Raw genomic sequence first — 13,256 nt, 5'->3', positions numbered from 1 at the left:
TAAGGATAACCAAAGGGTAAGTTAAGACTCAAAATTAGGCTCTTTCTGTGAAGCAACTTTGGATCAATCGCTCTGTCTTCGTTAGCTACATTATGAACTAAACTCCTAACTGAAACACATGGATTAGGTAACCTGACCTTGTTATTTAGTTCAAGGTTCATGCTAGGAGAAGAGAGATTCGTTCCTCCCAACTCTTTTCTATTCTAGTACGAAAATAATTCTACTTGAGCTTTCTTGGTGAATGAATTAATTTCAGCCTCGGGTACCAAAAAAAGAGAAGTGAGTTTACACTGGTGAAAGAATAAATAAAGGAAGAGGGCAAAATGTACTGAACCCCAGCAATGCCAAATGAAGGAGAAAGATTAAATTTGCAGTGACACAAAAATGACTGAGATTCCAGCTGTCTTTCCTACAGTTTCTGTTAAAAATGACAGTAACGTACTGCTTGCTAATTAAAGAGGAAATTTCTTTTGTTTGTACTTGTTCACAAAGTCACCAGTTCCTAATGCAATGAAAACTCAGATTTTCATACCTTGCAATGTTTTGGATCATTGTGATTTCATTAGTTCAGAAACAAACCCAGAATTCTTAACTAATTTTTGCCAGGGAAAAGACTATCAGTTCAACAACAGAAGCAGAAGCATTTTACTGTCAATAAGAGGTTAGTTTTTTTCACTGATTCCTCTTTTATTTTATTACTATTATTTTTCTAGTGGCCCTCTTCTTATTTTTAGGAAATTCAATAGGTCAGACTAGTTTTTGGTAAGAGTCATTTTGGACAAAATGATCGCTCTTTATGCAGCAAACAGTAAATTGGCAGTTTAAGATAAATAGTTATACATTCTTTATTATTTTAGTAGTTAGAAAGAAGAACTGTATGAAAAAATATGGGATTACATTTCAGTGCACCTAACAAAAGTGGCTTCAGGTTTGGAATTCTTTCCATTTTTCTGTTTCAGTGACTGAGGCAATACAACATTTTAGTGCTCTTTATAGGTTAGACAATGGATGAATTATCTTCATTTTGTTATGATGTTCCTAATATCTTTGTAGCAAAATATTCTTTTCTCTTTTGTCAATACAGTTGAAAGTTGCTCCAGCCCTACAGATTTCCTCCAGATCTATTTGTAATGAAAATAAATTGATGTAATCTCTAGCATATTTATGTACTGTAACTTCAAAAATTCAGTATCACTGTGGTATGTTTCAAATCTTTCTAATAGAGACAAAGACTAGTGAGTAATGGGTTTTAAAGTATTTTTAAGTCACTTTGATCTGATGCTCGTTCTACAGATCAAAGGAATATATATTCCAAATCAGTCTTAAATATATACATTCTTGTTGTTTGTGACTATGTATGTATATATATGCACAATGTTTTCTTTTTTTCCCCTTTAGAAAACCACTTACACTTAGGATAAAGAAAACTGAATGTCAGCATTTTTCATAAATATACAGATATGGCTTTCCGTCTTAACTAGGTCTGGATTCATAAAATTATAGATTGTTTCTTTAATTTAATTTTCATGCTTATGATAAATTTATTGTCTTAGTGTTTTAAAGCTTCATAATTTTTCTCTACCTGCATTTTTGAGAAGAAGCTGTCCCACACAGGTAGAAAAGGAGCAGAGGAATGTTTCAAATATTCAAACTGAAAGATTGTATAATTTTCAACATTTATCCTCAGTAATGAGCAAAACCTTATTGTTTTGTTAACTCAAGACTCTTCTGGAGACTGACTACATGGGTTAAATTTCTTTTGATTTTGAATCAAAGGTAGCCAGATTTTCCCAAAATTCAATTAACTTTTTTTTTTTCTTTAAAGACAGATAAAACTCAACTGAAGTGAATGGAATTTTTTAAAAAAATAGAAATTACAACTCCCTACTTTGTAGTAGTTTGAATTTGCATTGCTATCTCACTATAAAGATAAATTCACCTATTGACTAAATAATGGAGAAAAGTTGTGGGAGTAATGGATAGTTTCAGAAACCTCCAAGTAAAATAATTTTACAATATTATCTTTTGTACCACTAGATATGCTACTATGGATGCTTGTCAGAGCTGAACAATTAAATTTGTTTTTGTGATTAATGAACAATTTCCCTAACTGATTGAATATGTTCAGGAACTGACTGGTGTCTTTCACCACTGTAATGAAGATTAATTCAGCTGATATCAATAATATGACACTAATATGAAAGGAGAATTAATAAAAATGAGAATTTTGTCTGGGTAGGACTGCAAATCATTTTTTTAACAAGGCAAACTCCTTCCAAATCCAAGAAAAAATATTAAGAACAGAATTTTAAAGGTTACAACTATTTGGATGATCCTCTATTTGGATTGTTTCTCAAACTGTCCTTTAAATAATGCAGATGAAAATAGCTAGCTTTGCGAGTTTTAATTTACATGCTTAGATTTTTAACTGTGGCTGTGCTACTGCCCAATAAGTTTATTTTGCATTTACTCGATTCTGTACTGTCATTTAATATTGTTAGGTACAGTGCCATTTGAGGTGTGTATTGCAGAAATAACCAGAATAATGACCATTAATCATCAGTAATGACCATTCATAATTCCATAAGCACACTGTTCCTCCCTTTGCTTTGCTTTAAAAGTCCACCTTTATGAGTTGAAAATCGTAAATGAAATTGAATACATCTGGGAATTTTCTTTTCTTTTCTTTTCTTTTTTTTTTTTTTTTTTTGGTGTTTGTTTTCTTTCTCAAACAACTCTTTTTCCTGTTCACAAGAAAGTTTATAGAAAATCTAGAATTCAAAGACAGGGCTTTAACAAGCTTGATAAAAATTCAGTTCTGAATTAATTCTGTAGGACCAGTGAAGACTGAAGCATAATTCAACTAAACACTATTCAATTTGCCTTAGGGAAATTCTGCTTGTATTGGTACAACAATGTTGTCTTGTATCTTCAGTGAGCATGTCAGATAGCTGTTTAGAAGATGGCACTTTTTTTCCAATTGGATATAAAGTTAAATGTAAAACTACAGGGAAGCTGAATAGAGCTTGGAGACTCACTCACCTTAAGATAAAATATTTCAACAGCAGCTGCAGCCCAGATAAATCAACACTTATCAGTAAATTGAACTTAGGATATATGGAGTTCTTTCCCAAAGTGCTGCTCATGAAATTGTTTATTTTGGTTAGTTGGCTAACTATTAAGTGAATGCTGTGTTCTTACTATTGTTTAAAAATTTTCAAGTGACACAAAATATTTCTAGTTGGAGAAATATTGATTTGTTTAAACACTGTTTTATGGAAATACATGTGTTTCAATGTCGTTTCAATGAAATGTAGACATGCTCGTGTAGGATCTTGCCTCATGTCCTTTCTATTCAATCAGCATCAATCAGTTTTCTAGTGCTGTTGTGGAACTGCACGTGAAGAATCTCTAAGAGTGCCAAGGGTGGGGTCCCAGGTGCCAGTCTTGAAAAACTTCCTAAACATCTCCCCCAGAGCATTGGCAGTTTCTTCCTGCTTTTAACAGCTTAAAATTCCTGCTCTTAGCTAAAAAAGCAACAAAACCCTTTCAGAATTTTGGATTTCTTTTGTGAAAAATTAATGTTAATGTTCAATCAGCCATGTTGATTTATGGTCACGACATGAATGAAGTCTTTTTTTTATTCTTTATTAGTTATATGCTAATCAGCACCACAGTCCTCCTGTATGTGCTGTTGTTTAAGGCAACAATAAAGTTGATCTTAAGGGTGATGATCAGAGTGGCAGGATTCATGCCACATAATGACAGAGCCCAGTGTTTCTAATGCATGCACTGGAGCATAGTCCTTACTGAATAAGTCATAAAAAATAACATGAAGGTTAAAAAACAGTGCTGCCAGCCTTTCATATTTCCACCAAAATTATCTTGGTCCACTACACATACACCGACAGTGGTGGCTCTTTCGCACACAGAAGGTGGTGTTTAAAATTCCTGTCAGATACACATTGGCTATACATTTGCTATCTTAGTCTTGCCTGTGCTCTGTGTCCCATGCCCTCTTGATTGTCATCTCAGTCTTCTTAGCTTGGTATAAACAAATCGAAATAGGCTGGGGAAGGAAAGTTATATATGTAGTGAGTGTAGTCTGTTTTTTTATTATCTGCAAAACACGTCATCACCTGAAGGAGTAATTGTTGTTTAAAAAAAAAAAATGGAAAAAGCCATTCTGTTAACTATTGAGCAGTTTTCCTGTAGGAAATCTGAAAAAGTGCAGTTGTCTTCACACTTTGATTTCAGGTAAAATTGCAATACTCCACTATCTAGAGATGTTCAGACTTCTTTTGTACAATTTTAGAATATTTGGGATAAATTTAGGAGATTAGTTTTGCCCTATAATTAAGGAGAACCTGAATGCAAATATTTCCAATTTATTTCCAGTTCTCCACCTCACTGTACTCAAGTGGGTGCAATTTACAATCTTTTTGGGTAAAAATATATTACAATATTATGTTCAAAAATAGCTGAGAATCAGATCTTGAGTGTGCAAAAAAAAAAAAGAAAGAAAACAGATAGAAGTTTCTTTGTTTTACTCTAACCCTTGCAAGTGTTTTTTTCACAACTGGCATCTGATAAATCTGCATCTTTCTGTTTGCAGAAAAGAAGTGATTGTGTAAAGCAGTTTTTTATCCAGATGCATCATGAAAAACAAATGCCCTAGTTTTTTGAAAATTATTTTATGGGATCTAGGTCCAGATGTGATGCTGAAATCTGACCACTTTGGTTTTAGTTCCATTACTAATGGCATCAGCGGTAATGGATCTGACCTGGTGGCAATGGGGAAAGCATCTCTGAGAAACACATGCTTTCATGGAGGCATTATATAGAGGCTTAGACACAAAATTAAAATTTAACTTGCAGTACTGCATTTACTCATATTTTCGCCATGTGAAATCAAGGCTTTACATAAAGTATATAACTAGAGGGATGGTTTGGTATCTGTGCACCACTTATTAATTCCATGATCTTGCACTGGTTGTGCACGGGCTACCTCCTCGGCATGCTGCTGTCCTGGCCCAACACTTCCAGGTTGGGCTAATAGGGTCACCAAAGAGCCATGAAACTTGGGAGGAGCTTCAGTGTCCTCAGTCACTGACCCTACTTTCGTTGCCAGTGATCAGGAGGATGGCACAAAGCTTTTAAGTCGGTTCTGTGGCTTTGCTTGGTGCCTCCTTCCCCAGGGCAATTCTCTTTCTGTTACAGGCAGATTTGCATGGGGGTTGCTATAGCCAAGATGTCCATGGTCTGAAGTTATACTAAGGTAATAAAGATTTGAGTGATTTGCTTTGTGCAAGTATGTAGCCCTTCATATTCTTCATATATACCTCATATATTTCTCTAGAAAGTAAGAAATCTTACATATATGTGTGTATAAATAATATGTATTCTATAAAAAGTGTATGTATGTATAAAAATAATATAAATGTATATAAAGTATAGATAACAAGTGTGTATAACATAAAAAAGAAAGTGTATCTTTACCAGTCTTTTGTACTAAATAACCTCACAAGACATGTAAGCCAACTCTTTCTGGAAAAAGTCTCTAGGCTCTGCATTCACCCTCTAAGATGGACTTAAAGTAGTAATAATTAAATATAATCATCTTCTGAAGTATGCTGGTATAACTGTATTTATTAGATGTTTCTGCTGAGTGGTTAATTGTGAAAAAGCGAATGTCGGATACAACACCGTGGCAGTTGTGAATCCTCAAAGAGGATGCAACTTATATTAATTTGGTTTTATAATTTATTTTTCAAGATTCTGAAAAAGAAGAAAAATGGATTTTTACAAGAAATTGGAAGTAAGTTCTACACATGATGTTGTGTCCTGCAAACTGTACGTAGGATGTGAAGTCTTGGGCAATAGTGAGGTGAGTAGTATGTACCAATGCATCTTTTAAAATGTTTAATTACTTGTGATGTTCTAAATCATGAGAGTAGCACAAGTAACAAGAGGCAGTGTTTGCAGTTGAATAAGTTTCTCTATCAAAGGCAATGAAACATGGAAGGTAATAGAAGAAAACTTAAGACAGTAGGGTATGTAGTCATAATTGCAGCTTGATTTTTTCTCAGGGAGGGTGAAAAATAGTTTGCTTTTGTAAATGTAACAGCTGTATTGATTTTGCTGGTGATATCCTTCCTATTTTAGTTTTAGCTGTAATAGTTACATATGGATTAATAGCAACAAGCTCACCCTCACAGTGTAAGATGATTTACTACTCATGTAATGGCTCACTACTTACTTCGAGATTTCAGTGAGTTAATTTTCCAGTGTATCCAAGTGTCTGAGATCTATTTCAATTTGTCTGCATTTTCTGCCCCTGCCTTTGGCAACTACATTCTGCCCATGTTTTATGACCCCAAATGAAAGCTTCCTTAATGACAATATAGATAAGGACTAATATTTTTTAGGGGAGTTAATACTTGGTAATAGCTCTGACTTTCTTTTTCTTTACTCAAGTCTTGTACATCCATGCTAGCGGGTAGGGGAATACTAGGATACCATGTGGTGCAGAATAATTATATAAGAAGTATTCAGTACTTAGAAACTTCATTGCAGTGTGGAGCAATTAATTAGAGAGCTGACTGGAAAAATAACAATACTTTCCTTTAACAAATTCTTTTGCTCTTTTATAATGTCATGCTGTCTCCTTTTGCACTCTTTTCTCTTTTTTTTTTTTTTTNTTTTTGGTTATTACTTAGCATTTACATTAGCACAGAATCTGGAGTCATCAATTAGGTAGGATCCTGTTGCCTCAGAACACACAAAAAAAATGCACTGTAGTCTCTGCTGGAAAAAAAAAAGTAGTAGTCTCAAAGATTGTCCCTTTCTTTTTCCCTCTACGTTGCTGGGTAGACTGTTCTTCATCCTGATACCCTTCTCATTTTTCTGCTTTGATCCTGTGTGCTTGTTACATGTCTTCTGTCTGTATCTTTTCCAGTTCTCTGAGAGGTTACTTTTCTACTGGTAACTGATAGTCTTCCTTAAAAATATGTCTTATTCTATCTGTTTACAATACTTATATTTCAGTGACAGTAAAATGACTTCTTTCTTGTTTCTATCTACTTTTATTGATTCCTCCAATAAATAACATGAAGGCTAGATTAAAAAAAAAAAAAAAAAGTAGAAGTTGTGACAGCTTGTAGAGGAACTTTTCAAGTCCCTGTAGATGATTTTTAGGAATCAATTCATAAGAGTGTCATTATATAATACTCAGCAAGGTGACTTGAAGTTTGTATTCTGTATACATTAAAACGAGAGAGTCTGATCTTACACTAATTTTCATTTTCTTGAATTATCATGAATCCTAGAATATCTGGACAAGACTAATCTGAGAGAGGAGCTATTACGTTTTTCATCATGCAGCAGCTCAGCATTCATCTCAAAATATTACTTGCTTTCAGTTGTTGTTAGCATCATTTCACTCGCGATGAATTAGCAGAGGTTGAAAAGAAAATGTCACTACACAGTAAGAACTGAAAGATTTATGTTCTTGATTGAAATTGCTTTGCAATTTAATTTTATTTTCTTACAGCTTATAGCATTATAAGCTCAAAATTCTGCACTTTTCGTTCCTCAAACTTGTGAAATGGTGGTCACTTAGGAAATTATCTTTTCTTTAGTAGAAAGAAGGGATGACTAGTAACAGTGCTGATCAAATTCATACTGGTAACAAAACTCTTGGTGCAAAGGGATTTTCATTTTTTTCACTGGCACATTTGAAATACAAGAGAATGCGAATTTACATGTTGTCATTTAGGAGAAATCTTTGCCTGAGTTTTGGGATTTCAACGCCTGCCTGTGGGCACATCCTGCAAGGGAACCCCGATGCGCCTCCTGACATTTTGTAAGAGCCCTGAGCGTATTCCCCTCGTCCCGGGGCTGGGCTGCCTGGGCTCTGTGCCAGCTCTGCCAGTGCAGCTCTCCTGCTCTGAATCAAAGAGCTGTTTGATAAAAAGCTGTGAGAAGCCTCGTCAGGGCATCCCCTCTCCCATTGCCACAGCGGTGGGTTTTTCTTTCCCCTTTTCTCAGTATTTTTCCGAGGGATGCCGGGGGCTCGCTCTTGGTCTGCTGAAGCGACAGGGCAGGTGCAGATGTACCTGGTCTGCCCCCTTGCTGATCCTGAGCCTGACTCTGAGCTGCTGACTCGGCATTTAGGCTTGACCTCAGGCCTCCCTCATGACTGCAGACTTGCCTGGCAATCTGAACTTGTGCTTGACCAGGATCTGCTCTGCTCTCGTGCAGGTGCTTGTTGGTGCAGACGCTGCTCCTGTCTGCTCCCTGTGACTCCCAGCTCAGTCACCTTCCCTTGCTGAGCGTGAGTAGCCTGCCCTTGCAGCAACCTGACACTGCTATCAAGGCTTTTTCATTAGGATCTGGAGTCTGTTTGCTGATTTATTCCATATAACCTCTTTTTTGGAAAGGGCGCTGGGCTTAAGTGTAAAGGTAATCTTGCTCAGGACCTTTATCTTGACATTACCACTCTTTTCCTTTTTTTTTTTTTTTTTTTNCTTTTTTTTTTTTTTTTTTTCTTTTTTTTTTCACACACTATTCTTAAGTGCAGTGCAGTTAGCTCTCATTGTAATATTGTTTCCTTCAGTATGGGCTAGTGAACAGGCTGAGTAAAGAGGTGATAAATCTAACTGTAGCATGAATCTTAGTGTAAGTAATGCTAATAGGGCTACCTAAGAAATATACAGAGAGAATTTATTTTGCATTTCCACAGTGCCACCTACCTTTCCACCTGTCTTTCCCCATACACACATATCTCCACATATAAAATGAAAGCAGAAAGCAACATTCCTGTAAAGTCCCTAATGGGGTAGTTTGACTAGAGCTAAACTGGAACACATGCAAGTTTGAGAGTTGTATTCAAACTGTCCTAAAACTCACAAATACAACTTGTGTCTTAGAATCTTGCACTCATTGTGATCTCTTGGAAGCCAGGAAAACCTGGAAAAACTTATGCTAATGATATTACTTTAACAAAAGCTTAGTGTTTTAGCATTCAGTGTTAGAGTAATTACCATTTCACATTCCAAGTGTTTGTTGTCCTTGTATAACAATTAATTACAGTTGCATTCAGGCTCTATGAAAATCCTTTTCCTAGCCCTTATCTTCATTTGTGCACCTCTGTCTACTTCTTAATATCACACTGGGCTGACAATCATTGTTGAACGATGAAGTTTCACACCATTTCTTTTGGATCTGATACTAGCCTTTCTCCCATTCCTCAAGTATGTTACTGAAACACATAATAGAGTGTTATCTACTTAAACTCTTGTTTTCTTTATCTAAGATATATTAACCTACTCCTGTATTATTAATCTAAGATATAGTACTACAAGTTTGTATAATATCATGAAATGCAATAGAGGATATTTTCTCTACAATGTTTTCAGATATCAAAATAACAATTACATACAACATACAAAATACACATTATTTTAATCAATTAAATTTGAAGAATTTTCCAAGATGATATTTTTTTCCCAAAAATGTTTGAGCAGATGAGAAACCTGCTCAGATTTAGGTTAGAAACTTGTTAATCAGGTCTGACCATTCCTAGGAATTCCTCAACTCCTGCCTTTTCACTGAGAGTGCTATGTAGGTTCTCAGAGAGAAGACTCTTCTCAGAGGGAAGTCTGTGTCTTGCAGAGTGGAAGTAGCATCCAACCATTTCCTGTTCCCCTTGCTCTAATGTAAATGGTTAAACAAGGCTTAAATCTGGATAAATGAACTCCAAAAACCTAGGATATTTACAAGTTTAAAAATATGTTTTAGACACTTCTTCAAGCTGTGTTGGACATGGAGACTTTTGTGGCTCTGACTGAATATCACTGACTCTGCCTTCAGGTTTCTCAGTTTGTATTGCTAGACCTAAAGTCACAAGCAGACTTTACGTTGAGATGCATATCAAAGATGCAAAGATGTGGACTCTGATCAGCTTCCCAAATGCTTTCTCTAACACTTCTGCAATCTTCGAGCAAAATAATTGTGGTCTTTGTGCAAAGGTGATAAGATTGCTGAGATTGTTGTAAGACAACAGCTGTTTGAGCACTGAACAAAATAATTTGAGTCTATACAAAATAAAATGCTAGGACACATTCTGAATTAAATGTTAGTCAACAATTTGCCCTTATTTTTCCACTTATTTTTTCCCTTGGGATAGACTATGTATCTTTGTATTATTAAAATCAAAAGCTAATCATTCAACATTTAAATAATATGATATGGAAAAACAGCTTCTGTAAGTACATTATGAGAAAATAATAATAGGGCAGTACTGAGTGTACTGCCTACGTTCTACAGGGGTTTGATCTTCTACTTGAACATTAAATATTCAGTGCAAATAGAAAATTTTAACTGTAATATATGTGCATTTACTCTGTCCTCCCAATGCCAATTAATCTGATACTATATGGCCCAGTTCCTTAAAAATCTCTTTTGCAACAATTACAGTAAAATTACATGAGAAGCTCTTTACATTAAGTGTGTTGATCCAAACCAGATCATTGCCTTTGCAGCGAAGCTTCTCTTTGAAGCTCTGCTCGGCCATGAGGGCTGCTGTCGGTGTGAGGCGACACACGCTGCTCTTTCAGCTTCCATAGATGCCGTACATGAATAATCCCCAATCCATGAATAATCCCCAATACACAGCTCGAACTGTTGATAACAAGCATGCTCAGCTGCATCAGCAGTAATGCCTCTGAAGTCTATGTTCTGCATGTCTGGTTTTATTTTTATTTTTTTCAAGGTTTCTCTGCACCTCTGGAATGATCTGAGTTCTTCAGCAAGTTTATTGCAGCCTGTATCACCACACTTGCCGAACTGTGTATTAAAAGAATACTCACATTGGGATCATAACATTAGTTTAGCTGGAAAAAGCCTTCTGGGCAGAAAGAAGAAAAAGGCTTATGAAGCTTAGTCTTCTCCAACGGCTGTAATTTATGGATATACTGTTGTGTTTCCGAATATAAATCCCGGGTGCCCAGTATTCCCTTGTAGTTAAACCTCCTGAGAGAAACGCTGCAGACCATTTCCTCTGTCCACACAGCTCTTTCCTTCTGTTTCTGCCTTAGTGTTCTCTGACCCAACGTGATCCCTGCCTTTCCTTTCACCGACCCGAGCCGGAGGTAACAGCCCAAGTCGGTATCTTTCCCCACTGAGCTGCTACCCGGTCACAAAGCAGCACGCGGCTGCTTCGCGCCGGAGCCCCTGCGAGGGTCGCCGGTGTCGCCTTCCCTGTGCAGACGCAGGTAGCACGCCGCGATGGAGCGGGACCCGCCGGCAGCCGCCGCGGTGCCCGGGCGCGCAGGGCGGCCGCGGGCGCGCGCCGAGCCGCGCTCACTCACCTGAGCAGCACGGCCGCTTCCCACAGGCAGAAGCCGGAGACGGCGGCGCGGAGGCAGCGCGCGCGGGCCATGCTGCGGCATCGGCCGCCTCCGCGCAGCGCAGCACCCTGGAGAGCTCCGGCCGCTGCGCGCCCGCCTAGCGGCCCGCGCCGCCGGGCGCCCCCGCGCCGCCCCGCATGGCTCGCGCGGGCGCGCGGAGGGAGGGAGGGAGGGAAAGAGGGAAGGAGGGAAGCAGGGAGGGAAGGAGGGCGCCGAGCGGCGCGGGGACCGCCCCCCGCCCGGCTCCTGCCCCGGGCGCCGGAGCCTCCCCCGGGAGCGCCCGGCCCGCGCGCCGCGGAGCCCGGCAAGGGAAGGGGAGCGGGCGCGGGGCGCGGGGCGCGGGGCGCGGGGCGCGGGGCGGGCGCGGGGTGGTCCCGCCCGGGGCCCTGCTCGGCCCGCCGGGAGCCGAGAGCCCCCCTTGCTGCCGGCTGCGCGGCCACACGCGGTGCCGAGACCACCCCCCCGCCGTGCTCTGCTGAATTTTGGTACCCAAGTTAGTGGGGTCGCGATGCCTGGCAGGGACTCGAGCGCTGGAACTGATTTTCAGAGACAGGATCATGAAGTTTTGAGGAACGAGGGGGCTCCTCTTGTCTCCCCCTCGCCTTGGGCTGGTGACATGTGTTGTCTTAAAGAGCAGGTTCTTGGGGAACACTGCGTGTTTAACTCGTGTTGGAAAGTACAGCCCCCATGGGCGCAGGGGAAGTGCATCTTCTATCTCTTGAGGGAAGGTCTAGTGCCATTGGACTGAATGACAGGGAAAGTGTGAACAAGGAGCACCTGAAAGCTTGGCCAGAGGAGACCCAAAGGGATGTCCTTGAAGGGATCCTGGAAAGGGCTGAGGGAAAGAATATTGTAAGAAAGGTACAGGATATTTATTCCTTGCGAGACAGGGAAAGGTATGATGAATTTACAAGCACTGGTGACCATAGGGAAGTGATGTGATTGTGGTTCCTGATAGTGAGCAAAGAAACCTGAAAAGAAATCTGATGCAAGCCAGGAGTTGTTTTCATTAAAAAAAAAAAAGGGCAAGGATTTATCAGTTTACACTGAGAAATGCTGTTTGAGAAAATCATGTGGGAATCTGCATGGCTTGTGCATGAGGGAAGGTGAAAGGTGTGTGAGCAAGGGCTGTATCTGAGGGGAGGAAAAGAAAGGAGGAAAAAAAAGTAGATGTGGGGACAAGGCAAAGGTTCAGCAGGATAAGTAAAAAAGCTGAAATAAAGTGGCCGTTATAGAAGATGGAAGAGTGAATAAAACATAGAACAACTTTTACCCGTAATGCAAAATAGATGAGACCATTGATGAAAGGAGATGAAGTAAAGAAGAAATGTGGATTTTATACAGTGCTACAGATAGCAGATGTGTTAGAGATTATTTCGTTATAAATCTTTGGATGCAATGACATGCTCCACCTCCAGGTCTTTTCTGTTTCCAAACAGAAAAAAAATATTCCCGCATGTGGCATTCACCTCAGTTCTTTGGCTACGTTTTCTATTTTTCCCATTTCCCCATTTTTCCAACTGTTTTTAGGAGGTTGTTCTGCCAAGCATAGTAACTAAATAACCATTACTATCTTATCTTTAGATCCAGTTTGGCTTGCTTTGTAAGGCATCAAGTATATACAGGAGAATATACTAGAATGTCACTAACTTCCTTTGCTTCTCAAGCTTTGTTTTTAGACAGTGTGATTTGTAAAAGGGAAGAACAACTCAGGGACGCTTTCTATTCAGTACTCTAAGGTTTTTGGTCACTTTGCAAGAAATCTACCTTTTCATTCTTGTCCTTCTCTCCCTCCCCACTCTTTGCCCTGGTGCTAACAATGGCAAGAATCAGTTTAAGCCTTCT

General features: G+C 38.9%; 1 protein-coding gene across 2 annotated transcripts in view; it reads right to left on the bottom strand.

Moving 5' to 3' along the window:
- The window catches only part of GLRA3 (glycine receptor alpha 3), a 76,593-nt gene extending 65,150 nt beyond the window's left edge, over positions 1 to 11,443 (bottom strand). The window contains exon 1 of one of the 2 annotated variants that reach the window (XM_026046166.1): positions 11,373 to 11,443. In XM_026046166.1, the coding sequence (XP_025901951.1) occupies positions 11,373 to 11,443 (71 nt within the window). The remainder of the gene's footprint in view (positions 1 to 11,372) is intronic. The other variant, XM_026046165.1, reaches the window with a different exon arrangement.
- Between the last annotated feature and the right edge of the window lie 1,813 nt (positions 11,444 to 13,256).

The sequence above is a fragment of the Nothoprocta perdicaria genome, unplaced genomic scaffold, assembly GCF_003342845.1.
Source record: "Nothoprocta perdicaria isolate Ctin4 unplaced genomic scaffold, notPer1 scaffold_423, whole genome shotgun sequence".
Taxonomy (NCBI): Eukaryota; Metazoa; Chordata; class Aves; order Tinamiformes; family Tinamidae; genus Nothoprocta; species Nothoprocta perdicaria.
The sequence above is the reverse complement of the archived record's forward strand: the minus strand, read 5'-3'. Positions and strand labels throughout refer to the sequence as shown.